Source organism: Rhinoraja longicauda, chromosome 11 (assembly GCF_053455715.1).
Source record: "Rhinoraja longicauda isolate Sanriku21f chromosome 11, sRhiLon1.1, whole genome shotgun sequence".
Lineage (NCBI taxonomy): Eukaryota > Metazoa > Chordata > Chondrichthyes > Rajiformes > Arhynchobatidae > Rhinoraja > Rhinoraja longicauda.
The window spans coordinates 41,967,162-41,987,904 of record NC_135963.1 but is presented as its reverse complement, the minus strand read 5'-3'; the positions used below and the strand labels follow the sequence as shown (position 1 = coordinate 41,987,904).

General features: G+C 43.6%; 1 protein-coding gene across 4 annotated transcripts in view; it reads left to right on the top strand.

Moving 5' to 3' along the window:
- The window catches only part of LOC144597835 (roquin-1-like), a 98,787-nt gene that overhangs the window by 40,028 nt on the left and 38,016 nt on the right, over nt 1-20,743 (top strand). For all 4 annotated transcript variants that reach the window (XM_078407479.1, XM_078407476.1, XM_078407477.1 and 1 more), the window contains exons 4-7: nt 649-769; nt 13,830-14,069; nt 15,033-15,208; nt 19,463-19,663. In XM_078407479.1, the coding sequence (XP_078263605.1) occupies nt 649-769; nt 13,830-14,069; nt 15,033-15,208; nt 19,463-19,663 (738 nt within the window). The remainder of the gene's footprint in view (nt 1-648; nt 770-13,829; nt 14,070-15,032; nt 15,209-19,462; nt 19,664-20,743) is intronic.

Genomic DNA, 20,743 nt, shown 5'->3' with positions numbered 1-20,743 from the left:
GTCTCTGTCCTGTGCTCTCATTCATCTTTATCCCTTTCCTGAGGAGGCTGAAGCTTTTCTGTAGGGAACTTTGCTGTGTCTGTGGAAGTATGTGTGTTGGGTGTTCTTAAGCTCAGATTTACTATGTGAGGACATTAAAAATCTCCAATAAATAATAACAAATGTATTATTTACTACGTTGCAATAACAACTGATCTTCAAAATGTTCGATTGTACCTAGAAGGAAAAGTTATGGTTGCCCCTTATATACTAAGGCAGGGGAAATTATTATGGAAAATGAGGAAATTAAACAAACATTCTGTCTTCACAAGACCTAAAACCGTGCCGAAGTAGTGGAGAACTCACTTCTGTTTCCTACGATCTTTAAGTGCTTTGGAATCCTGTAAAGATGTTGAAATAAACTAATAAATACAAATGTTCTCAGTGATTGGTGTACATAACATCCAACATGTTTAAAACTGGGTGTCCAAGTGCTGCCCTAAACTAGTGATGTTATCTCCAGTATTAGCCATGACATTAATTTTACATTACATTGGTTTACAGTAAGTATAAAGTGCTAAACATCTATAATTATGAAATATAAGGATATTTTTGTCATAGTAAGAATCGTATGCAGTCAGCCTGATTTTATTCTCTGACCATTTGCAGATTCCAGAACCACAACCTGTTACCCTGTGTACTGGAGCAGAAAATACCAAACACTATGAGGAGGCAAAGAAATGTGTCGAGGAACTGGCCCTATACCTCAAACCACTGAGCAGCACCAGAGGTATGAGCTACTATCAGGAACATTTGAACAGTAATTGTTGTTTGACAGTTTCTTCAGTATGTTATAAGCTCTAATCAAATGATTTACAAGATTTATATGTAGGATAATGAATAGCTGGGAATGAAATGCAGGCTGGAATTTTATTAAGATATTTGGGTAATGTAAGCCACAAAATAACAAATGGCCAGGATCATGTTACTGACTTGAGTCTAATCGAAGGATTTGGTGGAAAGTCATTAATGCCTGAGATGGTGTTACAAGCTGGCAATGAATCTTCATGCTTGGTGGTTTATATATAAAATAACACATACCAAGGAGTAGCCTTTCATCCTTGCAAAGTTGTTTTTATAAGTACCTGATTTCATATCTAAATTAGAGAGCTTTCCCTCAGTATAGTCAAGTGACTGCCTGACGTTGTCGTATTCACAGAAACCTTTCAACTGAGATCCCATAGGATCCTTAGGCATGCCCATTCCTACAGCAGGATGGACACACCAAAGCTTATGGTTCTGTGGAATAGTCAGGAAGAGGTGGCCCTGGGAGTTCTGAATGATGTCGCAACTCGAAGAAGTCACATGGAATTAGTCTTGCTCATGAGACAGTTTCTAATTTCACCTTGGCAATAAATCGATGCTCCTCCATGTTGAACACTGCACAAAAAATGCATTGAGACGAGCAAGTACATTACATACTATGGCACTCCATCTCAACTACCTTCTGATTATCCATCATCACTGATGCCATTCTTTGGCCATTTCAATTTACTCCATAAGACATAGGTGTAGAACTGGGCCATTTAGCCCATCCAGTCTACTCCGCTATTCAATCATGGCAGATCTTTTTTCCCTCTCAACCCCTTTCTCCTGCCTTCTCCCTGTAACCTTTGAAGTTCTTCCTAATTAAGAACCTATCAATCTCTGATTCACCACCATTTACGCTACAGAAATTCCTCCTCATCTCCATTCTCAAGGTACTTCCTTTTTTCTGAGGCTGTGTCCTCTAGTTCTAGACTCTCCCATTACTGGAAACATTCTTTCCACATACACTCTATTATCCGGTAAGTTTCAATGAGATCCTTCATTACCTGGTTGATTCCCTCAACATCCCAATTGTAGTCATGAAAACCTGTACTCCAGCACTAGTTGTTCAATTTGATTCATTCCACACAATTAAAACAAAAACAGCTAAGAGTATTGGATACACCAAACGCTATAGGCCCACACAGCATCATGATTTTGTGCTAAAGATCTTCACTCCAGAACAAGCTGCACCTTTTGCCAAGTAATTACAGTACAGGTACAACAGTGATATTTACCTGACAATGTAGAAATTGCCACAATAAGGACAAATCCAAAATGGTTACTTACTTCCCTGTGAACTTACACTCAATCAATAGTTAGGCATGAGCCAATCTGTAGCAACTAACATTTGTACCACACAGTTTAGTTTAGTTTATTATTGTCACGTGTACCGAGATACAGTGAAAAGCTTTTGTTGCATGCTGCCCAGTCAAAGAAAAGACTATACATGATTACAATGAAGCCGTCCACATTGTACAGATAAAGGGTACAACATTTAGTGTACGATAAAGTCAGATTTAAAATAGTTCAACGGTCTCCAATAAGGTAGATGGGCAGTCAGGACCACACTCTTGCTGGTGAGAGGAGAGGATGGTTCAGTTGCCTGATAACAGCTGAGAAGAAACTGTCCCTGAATCTGGAGATGTGCATTTTCAAACTTCTGTACTTCTTGCCTGATGGGAGAGGGGAGAAGAGGGAGTGACTGGGATGAGACTGGTGTTCGTTTATGCTGATGGTCTTGCCGAGACAGCGTGCAGTATGGATGAAGTCAGTGGAATGGAGGTTGGTTTGTGTGATGGTCTGGGCTATGTCCACAACTCTGCAATTTCTTACAGTCTTGGATGGGGCTGTTCCCAAACCATGCCGTGATGCATCCCTATAAGATGCTTTCTATGGTGTATCTGCAGAAGTCGGTGAGTGTTGTTGGGGACATGTTGATCTTCCTAAGCCTTCTAAGGAGGTAGAGGTGTTGGTGCGCTTTCTTGGCCGTAGCTGCGATGTGGCTGGCCCAGGACAAATTGCTTGTGATATTTATTCCTAAGAACTTGAAGCTTTCGGCATCTCCACTTCGGCACCGAGAGTGTGTACTTTTTTGTTTCCTGAAGTCAATCACAATCTCCTTTGTCTTGCTGACATTGAGGAGAGGTTGTTGTCTTGGCACCAGGTTAAGGGGTTCTCAATCTCCTTCCTGTACTCTGTCTCACTGTTATTTGATATCTGGCCCACGACTGTGGTGTCATCTGTGAACTGTGGGATCGGTATTTGGTTACACCATCAAGAGTGCATAAGGAGTAAAGTCGGGGGCTGAGAACACATTGTTGCAGTGCACCGTATTATCATAGAGGATAGTGCCAGGTAATAATTTTCGCTAACCTAGGATAATTTAACCAACTTTGCTGACATTCAACTATAAGTACCATGTCCACCAACAACATCCTGCTCATTGCTGGGCTGAAAATTAACAGAATCAGTCTTGAGACTAGATATACAGAAAGAGGCCCTTCAGTCCACTGAGTCCACACCGACCAGCGATCATCCCGTACACTAACACTATCCGACATATTACTAACAATTTTACAACTTACCAAAGCCAATTAACCTACAAACCTGTACGTCTTTGGAGTGTGGGAGAAAATCGGAGCACCCGGAGAAAACCCACGCGGTCACAGAGAGGATGTACAAACTCCGTACAGACAACACCCGTTGTCAAGATTGTACCCTGGTCTCTGTAATGCAGCAACTCTACTGCTGGCCACTGTGCTGCAGTTACATAACCAAAGCAGTTCAGAGTGTGGGAATTCTGGCAATTAACTTGCTTCTTGACCATCCACCCTCTCGGTCCACACCTCCTGCCCCTCCCAAGCCCTTTTGCTATTTACTATGTACATCAGCCTTACAACAGTGACCAAATCCCATGAATGGAGAAAAATAAGGTGAAATCTAATGATGATTTATTTGGGTGATATATAATAAATTGTAAGTGTAGAGTTGAATCTGTTCATAGAGTCCAAGCAGTCTTTTGTGGAAGAACAAATCACAAGTTATAGTTGGCATCTCATTGTGGGGTTCATATTTTTTATGTGGAACAGTAAACAACTGAGAATAAATTACAGGAATAGATGAAGAACTGGGAGGAGACCCATGCTTTATATTGTTGACAGGGCAATATTTGTGTTGTGCATTGTTCTTTCATGACTGACCGGTTTGTAAACTGTAGGAGCTGCAGAATAGGTTCTGTGCCAAAGAAATGTAAGGGCCTGTCCCACTTTAGGCAATTTTAAGGCGACTGCCGGCGACTGTCAAAGTCGTAGCAGATCGCCGAACTTTTCTTTTACCCGACGACAATGACCACGACAATGCCGAGTCAGGTCGAGATTACACCGTCTTCGGAAACATCGCGAAAATTCCCACGCTGTCAATGCTTCTCCGGCATCCTAATTTTAGCTGAAATCACTGACAAGTCGGTAAGTACTTGAGAGTTTTGAGCTATAACATCTTGTATGGGTTACTTAAAAATCAAGCATCACAGAAACAAGGCATAAACTAGATTTACTTCCAGTTTACTAATAGCCGTATTTAAAAATAAAAAAAATTAAAGTGGTTACGTAGATTTTTGTGAAAAGTGTGTGGGCATTCTTTGAAAATGTACGGGAGATGCTGATTTCTGGGTTGCATATCTGAGTTGGGAGCCCACTTTAAATGTAATGGCTGATGGCCATAAACATCGTGAAATTCCCACGCTTACCTGACCGTCAAACTGTCGCCTCCAATCTACCTGTCAAATGTCCTGACGGTAAATAAATTGGTTAAACACAAGCATTTTATCGCATTCTGAAATGACTTCACTTATTTTAATATAATGTGCTTCTAAATGCATCTAAGACAACCTAGCAAACCTGGGGACAGCATGCGACAGCGCCCGCAATAAGCAACGATACCTGGCGACAAGCCAGCTGTCGCCGAGAAATTTCAAACCGGATGATTTCTCAGCGACGCGCTGAGATCCACTACGATTCTTGGAAGACTCCTCACGATCATGCCCGCGACACCCAGCGAACTGTCGATGACAGCCTAGTCGCCGGCAGTCGCCTTTAAATCGCCTAAAGTGGGACAGGCCCTTAAAGATTCTGAATATCAGAAACAGAAAATACTGGAAACACTCAGTTTTAGGCCAATATCATCATAATAAGAACCAATGTTTGCAAACGTGGCCTAGATATGATTCAAACCTTTTGTGGAAGCTACCGATGCTAACAATGTTGGAAAATCACGACCTTCAACATTGTTTTTCAAGCAGCAAAACAATGACACGCCCAAAAAGCTCCTTTGATCACAAATGCCCCAAATCCACCTGAGCAATCCCCTGGGATCTCAATCATCACAAACAATTATGAAGCTAAACATAGTTTATACCATATTAAATAAAGGAACAGCCGAGAGCACAAGATATAATACGGTATTAAAGTCAACTGTGAGCCAATAATCGTCTGAAAGACCATTGCTTCAGAATTAGCTGCCTCTCTAGTTGTTGCAGAACAGTATAATAATAATAGTGTGTGGCCACCAATGGGAAATTTTCCAAGCGATGTCTTGTCCTCAAAGAAATAGAACATATCTGTAGTCTGTCTCATCAGTCTGACATCCACTATTAGTTAATGGAAGATGTTAAAAGGGCCCTTTGAGTGCTTACTCATCAATATTCTATTCCATTGAAGTTTGTTTAATGATAGAAGTTGGCTTTGAACCTCAACAGGAGACCTTCAGAGGGAGTGACCCGCAAGGCAGCAATTAATTGAACACAGCATCAAGGAGCTTTGATAAAACTGAAGTCAATGGATATCATGTGGAAAATTCGCTTCGGGCAAGAGTTGTACTGGTCCGAAAGAGGATGGCTGTGTTGTAGATCAGTGATGCCTGCTCCTGGATATATCCCAACCTTCCTCAGCTGCCGCATCAATGACCATCACCGTGTCACAACTCCCTCCAACAGCCCACGCCTTGTGCCTTCACAACTCATACACGTGGCACCTATTAGCAAATGCAGTATCAACTGAACTGAACAAGTCGTTACTTTATGACTCACCATTTAGATATTTCTCATTAAATACAGATTTGCTTTGCCTTGTATGGCTCTGTACGTTGACCTCACAGAGTCAATAGACAATAGACAATAGAAAATAGGTGCAGGAGAAGGCCATTCGGCCCTTCGAGCCAGCAACGCCATTCAATGTGATCATGGCTGATCATTCTCAATCAGTACCCCGTTCCTGCCTTCTCCCCATACCCCCTGACTCCGCTATCCTTAAGAGCTCTATCTAGCTCTCTCTTGAATGTATTCAGAGAATTGGCCTCCACTGCCCTCTGAGGCAGAGAATTCCACAGATTCACAACTCTCTGACTAAAAAGGTTTTTCCTCATCTCTGTTCTAAATGGCCTACCCCTTATTCTTAAACTGTGGCCCCTGGTTCTGGACTCCCCCAACATTGGGAACATGTTTCGTGTCCAACCCCTTAATAATTTTATACGTTTCGATAAGATCCCCTCTCATCCTTCTAAATTCCAGTGTATACAAACTTAGTCGCTCCAGTCTTTCAACATATGACAGTCCCGCCATTCCGGGAATTAACCTAGTAAACCTACGCTGCACGCCCTCAATGGCAAGAATATCCTTCCTCAAATTTGGAGACCAAAACTGCACACAGTACTCCAGGTGCGGTCTCACTAGGGCCCTGTACAACTGCAGAAGGACCTCTTTGCTCCTATACTCAACTCCTCTTGTTATGAAGGCCAACATTCCATTGGCTTTCTTCACTGCCTGCTGTACCTGCATGCTTCCTTTCAGTGACTGATGCACTAAGACACCCAGATCACGTTGTACGTCCCCTTTTCCTAACTTGACACCATTCAGATAATAATCTGCCTTCCTATTCTTACCACCAAAGTGGATAACCTCACACTTATACAATACAATACAGAAACATGCCCTGCCCACCATGTCCATGCCAACCATCAATACCCATCTACACTAATGCAAATTTACTTGCTCGTGGTCCATAGCTTTCTCTGCCTTGGCAGTGTCAAGCGCTCATCCCAATTCTTCTTAAATGTTGAGAGCACCTGCCTCCACTATCACCTCAGGCAGTGCGTTCCAGATTGCAACTACCCTCTGAGTAGAAAACGTTCCTCTGCAGATCCCTTTTAAACATCATATTTAACTTAAACGTATGGCCTCGGGTCTTAGACGCATCTGTCATTGGAAAATGTTTCCTACTGTCTAATCTATCTGTGCCCATATAATTTTGTAAATCTCTTCCTTGGGTCTCAGCTCCAAGGAATATGAACCCACCTGTCCAGACTCTCCTGATAACTAAAACATTCCACCCAGGTGACGTCCTGGTGAATCTCCTCTACACCCTCTCCAGTGCAATCGCAACCAGTGCACCAGTGCAGTACTGCATATACATATTACACTGGATCAATTATCATCACAAACATCTAATGAGTCTTGCAGTTGCAGCATGAGCTGTTAGAGATGGAGTGACTCCTTTGGGGGGGGGGGGGGGGGGTTGGCATGTGGTGGCTGAGAGGCATTTGTACTGTGGCTTACCTTCCTAGGCCACTATAAAGCAGGATCTGACTTCCTGAGTAAGAAAGTTTGGAGAGGTGGTAGAGTATAGTCCAAATGCCTATTGAAATGCTTCTTTTGGTTCCTCCTGTAGCTCATTTCAGATATGAACTACACTGCGTGAAAAAGTTGCCCCTAAGGTCCCTCTTAAATGTCTCCGCTCTCACCTTAAGCCTAGCCATCTAGTTTTAGAATCCTTCACCCTGGAGAAAAGACTGTAAGTATTTACTTTATATACTTCAATAAAGTTACCCCTCAACTTCCTATGCTTCAAAGAAAAAAACCCCAACCTATCCAACCTCTCCCTGTAATTCAAGTCTGCAAGCCAAGGGAACATCCTGGTGAATCTCTTCTGCACCCTTTCCAATTTAATGATATCCTTTCTGTAGCTGGGTAACCAGAAGTGCACACAGTACTCCAAGTATGGTCTCACCAATGACTTGTACAGCTGCATCATGATGTCCCAACCTTTGCAATCAATAATCTTTTCAATGAAGGCAAGCTGGCCAAATGCCTTCTTCACCAACCTGTCCACCTGATTCACTATTTTCAGGGAACCATGCAACTGTACTCCCAGATCTCTGATGCTTAATACTTTCCAGAGCTCTTCCATTTAATGTGCATGTCCTGCCCTGGTCTGACGTACTAAAGTGCAATGCCTCACACTCATTAAACAAATTCCATATGTCCAATCTCTTTACTTATGGGAGATCCAGTCAATATCGAGCAAGTTGAAATCTCCCACTAATACTACCCTATTACTATTACAGACATCTGCAACCACCCGACACATCTTTTTCAGTCAGAGAGTTGTAAATCTGTGGAATTCTCTGCCTCAGAAGGCAGTGGAGGCCAATTCTCTGAATGCATTCAAGAGAGAGCTAGATAGAGCTCTTAAGGATAGCGGAGTCAGGGGGTATAGGGAGAAGGCAGGAACGGGGTACTGATTGAGAATGATCAGCCATGATCACATTGAATGGCGGTGCTGGCTCGAAGGGCCGAATGGCCTCCTCCTGCACCTATTGTCTATTGTCTATCTTCTGCTTTGATTCACTCTGATAATTGGGGGACCTATAACACAATGTCATGTGAACCTTCTTTCCTGGTTCTGTTCTTCCTATGTAGTCTCTGGATGATACGCCAAGAAGGCAACCCCTCCTCTCTTACCTGCATCTCTAACACACCTATAGTTTCTATATTCTGGAACACTGAGCTGCCAGTCCTACCCTTCTCAAATATATTTCCAATTATGGCTATAATAACCCAGACCCTTGAGCCAATCCAACCCTGAGATCGTCTGTCTTACCTGTTAGCATTGAAAGAAATACAGCTTAAATAATTGGTCTTTCCTCTCTGTTTACCGTGCAACTGCCTGTCCTGTCTGCTCACCTTGCTCTTTTTGACTACAGTATTTGCCATCAACTTCTCACCTGCCTCTCAACTTCTCACACCTCCTTTCTACTCTGGGACCCTCTGCCCTGCCTTGTTTAAACCCTCCTGAGTAGCATTAGCAAATCTCCCTCCCAGGATATTGGTGCCCCTCTAGTTTTGATGCAACCCTTTCCTCCTGTTATCTCACTCTGCCCCTGAAAAGATCACAATGATCCAAAAAACCTGAATCTGTATCCCCTTCACCAGCTCCTCGCGTACATATTTATCTTTCCTATCCTGCCTTTAATTAGTACATGATACTGAGAAGAAACAAAGATTAAAACCATCGAGACCCTGCTTTTTAACCTCATTCCCAACTCCTTGTATTCACTCCACAGGACCTCATCACGATTTCTACCTGTATCGTTGGTACTGATGTGTACAACCACCTCTGGCTGCTTGCCCTCCCCATTGGTAATGTTATATGGTCGCTCAGAAACATCTTGCTCTCTGGTATGGGGGAAGAAATGCACCATCTTCGAATCCCCGTTTGCTGCCATAGAATCTCCTGTCTGTACCCTTAATATCGTGGTTGTCGTGGGATATGTTGATTTTGGTCTGTGCTGGTATGAGCTGGCTTGAATATGTCAACTGCCCATTCAATCTGTGAGGCACTGGAGAAGCCAGACAGATGCAGCTTACAGGCGGCATATGGACCAGGCCTAAGCAAAGCCAATGTGTGTCAAAAATGGCAGAGCATGCCCGAGGTGGAGAATGCTTGCAAGCAGAAAAATATGATAACATTTAGAAATTAGCATAAATGGTACTTAACATTTAGACTACAATGACCGAATAACCAGACCACTTTCAACCATAGAATGTCTGTGACGCTTCTTGACATTTGACCATTGCTGAGATGGCCAACATTGCGTACCAGAGGCCAACACTGTACAAAATCAGTCTCATAAATACCACGCCTACAAGGACAAGAAGAACAGAGGCTCAGTATTCCACAGCTAGTGACTCACATCCTGACACTCTGCCTTTCCACCATTTACAAGGCACATTAAGAGTGTGATGAAATGCTCTCCACTGGATGATTGCAGCACCAGCAAATGGTGGCTTGTACCTTATTGCTAAGGGATTAGATGGGGCCGAATTTAAATCCATCTAGGAAAATTATCTCAAGCAGTACGTAATGATTTTACTAGAGAAGGGACTACTTTCAACCTCGTAGGAAGTAAGGCTGGGCAAGTGACTGAAGTGCTAGTGGGCAGGGTTTGCAATTTGGGACTTGCGACCATGGTTCTACAAGTTTCAAGATAGATATTGGGGGGAAAAAAATCTGGCTCACAAAATAAAGTTCTATGTTATAGCAAGACTAATTTTAAAAGGAACCTGGAGAGACTGTTTGCAGGTAAAGGGGTGGCAAATGGGAAGTTTTTTAAGTAAGATGGGGAGAGTTCAAGGCCAGTATGTTCCTGTAGGAGTGAAGGACAGGGCTGGCAGGATTAGAAAACCCTGATTGACTTGGGATTTTGAGGTTCTGGTGAAGAAAAAGAGGCATTGGAAGTTGGGATCACCTGAATCCCTTGAATATAAGAAGGAAATAAGGAGTACAAAAAGACAACTGAGATATCTTTGGCAGATATGGTACAGGAGAATCCTAAGAGTCTATATACTAAAAGCAAATGGGTAACTAGGGAAAGTTATGGCAGTCTATGAGTGGAGCCGTAGGACGAAGGGTTGGCAGTCTTAAAACATGGAGGGCAAAATTTGAAACAAATACTTCTTGTCTGTACTTACCGTGGGGAAGAAGTTCAGGAAGTAAAAAGCAAAGAATGAGCCATTGAAAGAGTCCTCTGAAAGAGTCTTTTATACCTTCATCGGCACTGATGAGATACTGGAAGACTAGCGTGGCCAATGTTGTAGCTTTAAGAATAGCTGCAAGGGCAATCCAGGCTACTATAGACCAGTGAGCTTTCCATCAGTGGTGGAAAAGTTGCAGAAGAGATTCTGGAGACAGGATTTATTGCATTTGGAAAGGCAAAGCCAAATTAGGTATGGTCAGCATGACTTTTTTCATGGGAGATAGTGTTTCACAAATTTGATTGAGTTTTTTGAGGTGACCAAGAGGATTGACGAGGGTATGGCGGTAGATGGTGTCTACATGGACTTTTTGCAAAGCCTTTGACAAGGCCTGGCATGGTAGGTTGGTCTAGAAGGTTAGAACATATCTACGATGAGATGACAAAATGGAAACAAAATTGGCTTGATAGGAAGAGTCAGAGAGAGGTCATAGAAAGTTGTTTTTCAGATTGGAGGCCTATGACCTGGAATGTGCAGCAGGGATCAGTGCTGGCGCCTTTATTTTTCATCATACATATTAATGATTTGGAAGAAATATAAGTAGCATGATTAGTAAGTATACCGATCAAAACTGGTGGTATAGTCAACAGTGATGAAGGTTACAATAGATTAAGATCAATTGATACAGTGGGCAAGAGAATTGCTGATGGAATTTAATTCAGACAAGAATGAAGTGATCCTTTTTGAGAAGTTAGATCAAACTAGGATGCACACACTGGCCTGGGCAGTTAGTTATTGAACTTGGGGTACAAGTACATAGGTACCTTAAAGAAGCAGCATTGGTTGGCAAAGGTGTACGTAATGCTTACCTTCATTGGCCGTGACATTGAGTATAGGGGATGGGGTACCACATTACAGTTTCATGAAATGTGGTTTTAGCTGCACTTGGAGTATTGTGTACAGTTCTGATTGCCATGCTGTAAGATGGATGTGACTAAGCAAGAAAGGGTACAGAAGTTTCACTTGATTGTTGATCCGAGACTGTAGATACTGGAATCTTGAGCAAAAACTCCTCTACATCGATGAGATCAAACGTAGACTAGGCGATAGTTTTGCTGTTTTAGTTATCTTCTCAAAACTCTTAATCAAATTTGTGATTTCCTCTGCACAAAGCCATGCTGATGTCCCTCATTTATCCCCCCTTTCCAAATAAATCCTATCCCAATTTTCTTTATAGTTTTCCTAGTGCTGACTTAAGGCTCACTAACCAGTAGTTACCTGGTTTAAACCTGCTTAAATAAAAGGATAACACTTCACCCACCAGTCTTTCAGCACCTCACTTGCGGTGAACCAAAATGCAAAAATCTCCATCAATGCCCCAGCTATCCCCTTGCTTTCCATCGCATCCTGGTATAGATTTTATCTGGCCCTGCGGATTTATCAACGTTTAAATGTTCCGTCACAGCTAACTCCTTCTCCTTATTTATGACATGCTGCGATCCATCAATGTACCCCTCCTTGAACTCGCCATCTTCTATGTCCTTCTCGGTGAAAGTAGATGAGAAGTATTCCTATAGGACCTCATCCACATCTGGATCCACACATAAATTAGCCCTTTGGGCTCTAAGGGGACCCACTATTTCCCTGTCTAACCTTTGCTCCTGAAATATTTATAGAATGTCTTGGTAATCTACTTAATCTTACTGGTCCAGGATATTTCATGGCCTCTTTATGCACTCCTAATTGTCTTCACTCTAATCTATGTACTAAAACTCTTGTTTGTTTGTTTGTTCCTGAACTACAGCCAAAACAGTACACAATAGCGCAATGGCCCACCTTACTCACCGTCGTCCCTTTGGTGCTAATGGAAGAAGTTTCATTGAAATCGGTGTTATATTTTTAAAGTTATTCCCATTTTAAAGTTTAAATCTATCTCCTAGGGAAGGGGGGATGGATGGAGGGGGGGGGAGGATAAGGGGGGTTGAGGGGGATGGAGTGAGGGGGAGGGGAAGGAGGGAGAGGGGTGGAGTGGGGGAGGGGGAGAGGAGAGGGTGCTGCACCAATGGGGGGGGGGGGAGAGGAGAGGGTGCTGCACCAATGCAGGAGAGGTTTGGGCCCAACGGGTCCACTTGGTCTAGTACTCATTCCCAGTCTGACTTTTCTGTCATGGGCCTCCTCCAGTGTCATAGTGAGGCCCACCGCAAATCGGAGGAACAGCGCCTCATATTTCGCTTGGGGCAGCTTACAGCCCAGCGGTTTGAACATTGACTTCTCTAACTTTAGATAGCTCCTCTGTCCCTCTCTTCCCCTCCCCCTTCCCAGTTCTCCCCCTGTCTTCCTGTCTCCACCTATATCCTTTCTTTGTCCTGCCCCCCTGACATCAGTCTGAAGAAGGGTCTCGACCTGAAAAGTCACCCATTCCTTCTCTCCAGAGATGCTGCCTGACCCGCTGATTTACTCGAGCATTTTGTGATACCTTTGATTTGTACCAGCATCTGCAGTTCTTTTCCTACACAAGAAAGATACCTCAATTCTTGTTATACATATCATATACTTCCTTGTTTTCCTAATCAAACAAGTCTTCAATATCCTTTGTCATCCACGATTCCCTGAGCTTGCCATTTTTGGGTTTCACCCTGACTGGAACATGCTACCAAAACATGCTGCCCTGAACTCTTACCAACTCACCTTTAAGAGACTCCCACTTCTCAGATGTCAATTTACCTGGAAGCACATGGTTCCAATCTCCCTTTTCCAGGTCCTCTCTTGTACTATTGAAATCGTCCTTCCCCCAATTTACCCTTAATTGAAGGACCAATCTTATTCCTTTCCAAAACTAACTTTTTGTGCCAAATAATGACATGAAACTTACAGAATTATGGTCACTATCCCTAAAGTGTTGTCCGATTGATATTTTACCACATTGTGGTTACGTTTTGAGTTGATTGTCTCACTCGGGAATGTGGGATTCCAGGTTCCTAGCTCATCCAGGGTAAAAAGATGATTGAATTTGTTATGTGAAATACAGACAAATTATTGGCCTCCCAGGATTTGATGTCTACAACGTTTCAAAATCGAATGTATTAGCATCGGCCTGATAAACAAGGGCCCAGTCTGTGCCAGTTGTAAATGGGGCCTCATAGCCTGTGCTGAGCTGCGTTGTCTTCTGTTGCAGGTGTGGTGCTCAGCAGTGCAGCGCAGAGTGTGCTGAGCCGGCCCATGCAGAGGAAGCTGGTCACTCTGGTTCACTGTCAGCTGGTGGAAGAGGAGGGTCGGATCCGGGCAATGAGAGCCGCTCGCTCGTTAGGGGAGCGCACCGTCACCGAACTCATCCTCCAGCATCAGAACCCACAGCAACTTTCATCTAATCTGTGGGCAGCCGTCAGAGCCAGGGGCTGCCAGTTTCTGGGACCAGGTACATTACTGGTGTAATTTTGCAGTGTCCAACGCAACAATCATTGCTTCAGGGTTAAATATTTTCTGATTGTTTGCATCAATGTTGCTGGGAACTATACTGCTTATTGAAATGACCCACAGCCATCTGTACACTAATACATGCAGAGTCTGGGCAAGAGACAAATGTAGAGTAATATTTCACCACTCTCACTACACATTCAGTGACTGCTGGGTCTGATGCAGCACAAGTTAAACAACATCTACATTGTTCTAATAAATATTCCTGGAGCGAATGTGGTATGAGTTGGGTACAATTTCCTTTAACACATCCCAATAAGGAAAACGACTGTGATAAATTATGATTAATAAATAAATGATTATTTATTAATGAGTAATAACACATAATGAGTAAAACACAAAGTCTGGAGTAACTCGGTGAGTCAGGCCCAGTCCAAAGAAGGTCCCTACCTGAAACATTGCCCTATAAGTCTTATGAAGTGTCCCAACCCAAAACGTCACTTATCTATGTCCTCCAGAGATGCAACCTGACCCGATGAGTTATTCCAGCACTTAGTGTTTTATTTAATATCACCATTGTCCATGGGCAGTTTAACAGAATTAAGGGTGTTCACATGAAGTGTGCCGATTGGAAAAGTCAATTATCCATTTCCTTCCACCGATGCTGTTCAACCCACTGAGTTCCCCCAGCAGATTGTCGCTCCGGATTCCGGCATCTGCAGTCTCTAGCAGAATTTTGGTTGTTTTACATCTTTTTAAAATTGTTACCTGTTCATCTTATTAATCTGGAAATTGGGCAGAGTTGTTGATATATGTTGTATAGTTGTTGATATATAGTTGTACAATGACGAGGTGGGGTTCGAGAAACTGAAGCATTGGAAACTGTTGTGAAGGGTCAAGATAAAACAGTACTGTGAATGGTTGATCTTCACTCCCTTATGTGAATAATCTGTTTGGCTCCCAGCAATGCAGGAAGAGGCTCTCAAACTGGTTCTCCTTGCACTGGAAGATGGATCTGCACTCTCGAGGAAAGTCTTGGTGCTGTTTGTGGTTCAGAGATTGGAACCTCGATTTCCCCAAGCCTCAAAGACCAGCATTGGCCACGTGGTGCAGCTCCTCTACAGAGCATCATGTTTCAAAGTAAGTTTGGTGTTGTCTTCAGCTCCAGTTGAAATGTACAGTTGGTGTTGTTGAACCGGTTCAAGGCCATCTACTACACCAAATAATTAACGGTTTCTGTTTATAAAGGGTAAACTTTACAAGAGAGACCTGGAAATGCACTTTGCCTGTCTGCCGATGAGACTAAGCTTGACCTCATCTCCCCTCTCTTCATGGCTCAGTAGCCATGCAGCCTGTGCTGCGTCCAACATTGAAGAAGCAGAGGTTTCCTCCAATCAATTGCTGGGAAGATAGTAGCCATTGCCTTTGTTGTAGAATTAGTGTAGAAATGGGTGGTTGATGGTCAGCATAAACTTGATAGGTTGAAGCATCTATATTCTCAAAGACTCTAATCATGGCCCTCGACTGTATTTGCCTCCCGAATCATTATTGAAGCTACTCATATACTAACTCCAATAATTTTCATTCTTAATCTTTGCTCAAATAATCTTTATTCCAACACCAACTGTTGATGATGATTCTGCTTTATTCATTAGTACCTCCTGTAAATTCACCTTTAGCTTGTTTACTTATTCCAGCATGGCTCCATTTCCCATTGCTGGATTTCCCTAATGCTATTTAATCTCTCCTGCCTCCCCATGTTCATTGTTCTTTATTCTCCTCCACTCTGTATGTTTAAGATTGCTAGACCCCTGACATTTTACTGTGCTCGTGAAAGATCATCAAAATCATGTTACCATTGTTTCTTCCAGAACTTCCTGGGCTGGCTATTTCCAGCTGTTATCAGTTTTTGTTATTTAAACTGTTCATACCTTTAGCATCGTCCTCGATCCTGAACTGAGCTTTCTCTCCTGCACTGACTGCCTATTTCTACATCTACAACATTGCCCGACTGCCCCTTCCTCAGCTCACCAACAGTTGAAACACTTCTCCGTGCCTTGTTGCCTCTTAAATCGCTTCCTTAGCTGACCTCCCATCCTCCACCCTGAGTAACTCTGATTGATCCCATTCGTACTCCCATTCACCAATCGTGAAGCAATGACCATATCACTCTCACTTTTTGAATTGGAATAATTATTATAGTTCCAGGACCTCTGTAGTAGAGTTTAGATTTTAGAGATACAGTGTGAAAACAGCCCCTTTGGCCCACCGAGTCAGCACCGCCCATGGATCACCCCTACAGTAACATTATCCCACACGCAAGGAGCAAGTTACAGCTAACCTACAAACCTGTACGTCTTTGGAGTGTGGGGGGGAGAAACCGGAGCACCTGGGGAAAACCCACGTGATCACAGGGAGAACATGCAAACTCCGGACGTACAGCACCTGTAATCAGGATGAAACCCGAGTCCCTGGCGCTGTAAGGCAGCGACTCTACTGCCGTGTCACCGTGCCGCCTCATGTATGTATCACGCTACTCAGGAGGTGCCTTCGTTCAAATTAAACAGGATATTAATTTGAGGACCTGCGGCCCTGTTTTGTAGAAGAACTGGGGAATTTTCCATTGTGTCTGACCAGCCCATATCCATTACATAACATTACTAAAGCTGACCTAGCCATTATTACTTTGGTTATAGGAGCATCCTATGTACTGCAAAAAATTGTCTCTGAATCTATGTCCCCAATACTTCAAGAGCCCGTCCAGCATGGAGGTCTATGCTGATCAATGCATAATTCTGGGAAATATCTCTGTATCCTCTTTGAAGCCTTGACACTGTTTATAAACCTCAGCACAGGAGAAAGTTCCACCTGTGAAATGAAAAATCTGTTTGGGGAGACAGGGCAGGGAAGTGAAGGAATTTGCTAGTTTCACTGTTCCCTGGGTGAGCTGGCTTGAATGACCAGCATGTGTGCTGCGGGATTGTATTACAATTGCAACAAATAACCTCAGTTAGTTTATAGTGGAGTTTTTATTGGTGACTCACTGTTACCAGTAAAGTAAAATGATTACTCATTTTTACTGACTCAAGTACTATTTAATGGCTGCTTACTGTTAGTGAAATCTTGTAACGGTTTCTCTGTTGCTAAGGCAGTGTTTACCGTAACCCACTGCTGCAGAGGCCATGTCTAATGGTTACTGATTGAATATCTAATATTATAGGCATATTTACTTAAGGACCTATTTAATTTTTCATTGATAGAACTCTTGTTTAATGGTCACGCACTGTCATTGAACCAGTCGTTTGATGTTACTCATTGTTCTTTTGACCATGCTTTATGGTAGTTCACTGTAACTGAGGCAATGTTTACTGGTTACCTATTGCCACTGAACCCCCTGTTTATGAGTGGCACGGGGTTTAATGGTGACTGCTGGAGTAGTCCTAAACGGCCATTAGCAGTTACTAGTCTTTTTTAACAGGTGCTGAATGCTGACTTAGTCAAGTGTCATTTAGTACTCCCTCTTCCTTTGGCCTAGTGTTGTGATGCCATTTTGTTACCAAGCTCCTGGTTACCCACGTCTAGTAAAGAAAATATAACATTTATTTGCTCAGGTTACATAGAAACATAGAAAATAGGTGCAGGAGTAGGCCATTCGGCCCTTCGAGCCTGCACCGCCATTCAATATGATCATGGCTGATCATCCAACTCAGTATCCCATACCTGCTCTCCATACCCCCTGATCCCTTTAGCCACAAGGGCCACATCTAACTCCCTCTTAAATATAGCCAATGAACTGGCCTCAACTACCTTCTGTGGCAGAGAATTCCACAGATTCACCACTCTGCGTGAAAAAAAACGTCCTCATCTCGGTCCTAAAAGACTTCCCCCTTATCCTTAAACTGTGACCCCTTGTTCTGGACTTCCCCAACATCGGTTGTATTGATGCTGCTGATAATGCCAGTATTTATTGCCCTGGGAGAAGGAATGATGGGCTAGAAATTGCATGGAGGTCAGACAGACTGGGGAAGGGAGATTCCTCCCTGACAGACATTGGTAAACCAGATAAGTTTATTTTACCTGGTGATTACTTAAGAGAAGATAAACACAAAATGCGAGAGTAACTCAGCGGGTCAGGCAGCATCTCTGGAAAAAAGGAATAGGTGCCTTTTCAGGTCGAGACCCTTCTGCAGACTGAGAGTCAGGGGAGAGGGAAACTAGAGGTATGAAAAGGTACCTTGAGAGTACCTTGAGAAAAGATTTCTTGAGAGAGTTTTATAAATAGAAAAATCTCTGTCTCTGGATCTAGGCCTAGATAGAATGAATGTGGATAGGATGTTCCCAATAGTGGGAGAGTCTAGGACCAGAGGGAACAGAATAAAAGGATGCTGTGGACTGGGAACGCGGCCGGAGGCCTTTATCGAGGCGCCGCGGTCTCAGTGCCTCCCGGATCGCCGCATAGAAGCCCGGGTCGGGGCCTCGCGGGTCAGACGGAGGAGCCGGGCCTCTTGGGTCGGGGTCCGTGTCGGCTGAGCAGCCAACGGAGCCCGCGGCTGGGGAGGCGTGAAGTGGGGAGTCTGCAGTGGTGAGGCCTCGGCGGCGGAGAAACGGCGGCAGCAGTGAAGCCTCGCGACGATGGGGCCTCGGCGGTGGTGAAGCCTCGCCGCCGCGGCGATGCCTCGCGAGTTGACCTACGGCCGATGGTTGATGAGAGCGTGGAGGGACCACCGTGAGGGGGGAGGGGAAGAACAATGGAGGACCCGGCGTGAGGAACTGCCGTGAGGGGGGAGGGTAAGAACAATGGACAATTGAAGAGGGTGGGAGAACAAAGGGCAATGGGGACCCAGCATGGTGGAACCGCTGTGGGTGGGGGGGGGGGGGGAGAGAACAAAAGGAGTAGCCGGCATGCCCGGTAACTGTCAGTGCCGTAATAAAGTATTCCATTCATTGGCCAAGTCATTGGTTTTAAAGCAGAGTTCTCGAATGAGAAGGGAGTCAAAGGGTTACAGAGAAGGCAGGAGAATGGGATTGAGAGGGAAAAATAGATCAGCCATGATCGAATGGTGGAGCAGTCTCAAAGAGCTGAATGGCCTAATTCTGCTCCTATGTCTCATGATGTTATGGATCTAGTAACCTAACCACTGCACCACCATACCTCTCTGTCACCCCGGCTGCATTTAGTGGTTACTAATATACAGGGGACACATTTAGTGCTTTTGGTGTGTTACTGAACATGTTCAGCAGTACTCTCTGATAGAGAGGTAGTATTGAATGCTGTCACAGGAATGTTTACTTCCTATTTGATGTTACCATGGTTGTGTTGAGTTATTGTTTTCTGTTACTAGAGTCTCTGTTTAATGGTCTCACTGTTTCTGGCTTTGTGTTGATGGTTTGCAGGTCACAAAGAGAGATGAGGATTCATCTCTTATGCAGCTGAAGGAGGAGTTCCGGACCTACGAGGCTCTGCGGAGGGAACACGACTCTCAGATCGTGCAGATTGCCATGGAGGCAGGGCTTCGTATTGCTCCCGACCAGTGGTCCTCGCTCCTATATGGAGATCTGTCACACAAGTCCCACATGCAGTCTATTATTGACAAGGTAAACCAAGCTTTCATAAAATAGACGGCGACAAACTCTCAGCATGCAACCGACCCACTCGATCTCTGCAGACAATAAAATCACTTTTCATTACAATTGTTTCCTTGAAACCACACAGACTGCCTTGAATGTTTTAGCTCACACTGGGCACTCAAGATCAGAACCATGCTGTGCACAGGTAGATGACATTTGTCCCAGAGAAAAATGAGTGACTGAACTCCTTTAAGTTACTGTTGATGGAGTAAACTTGGGCTCTGCTCCTTTTAAGCTGCATGGGGTATTTAGCATCCATTACACAGGTCAATTTAATTAATTAAACCTAATCCTTGTTCTTTACATGTGAACAGAGAGTCCTGTCATGATTCCATGCTTAACTTGCTCCATTGTTTTGCTACTATAAGTTAAAAGATAAATGTGATCAAAGAACTTGCCCTGAGGACCCAGTGTTGAAGATATAGGATGATGCATATTCAGGAGTTACCACATCGGACAGGCAAAAGTGTATCCAGGAATTTCGTCAGAAGATTTAATGAGGAATATAGATCCATTTATGGTACAGTGCACATATTGTGCACAGAGAGTGGATGGTTAGTGATCACGGCCAGTGAATCTGTGTAAGAGCTGGTTAAATGGTTGAATGCGTGACGGTCGATTGGAATATAGGGTGGTGGTTAAGTGGGTTTCTGGAGTATTTAAAAGAGTAGTGTGCATGGTTTGGAAGGAAAATCCATGACAAGAGAGAGAAGAATGATTATGTGCAAATTGTTATGAATGCCAGACATTCCTTATCACAGAGATACGTGGAATGGAGTTGCTGCTGTTAATGTTGTATTAACGAGCTGCTTTAGTAGAAAATAATTGAGACTAAAGGTCTTTGGGGTGTGATGGCATGTGTGAATGTTGTGTGTCAAATCCATTGCCTAGGTCCATTGAAAGCCATGTGAAGTGACACTGGTTCTGACCAAATCGCACACCTTTGAGACCGTGGACACATTTTCCTGAAACTAATACCTGTAAATGTTCTGTCATTGTGGAAACTCATTAGATGATAGGCAAAGGGTTTTCTTGCACTATCACTTT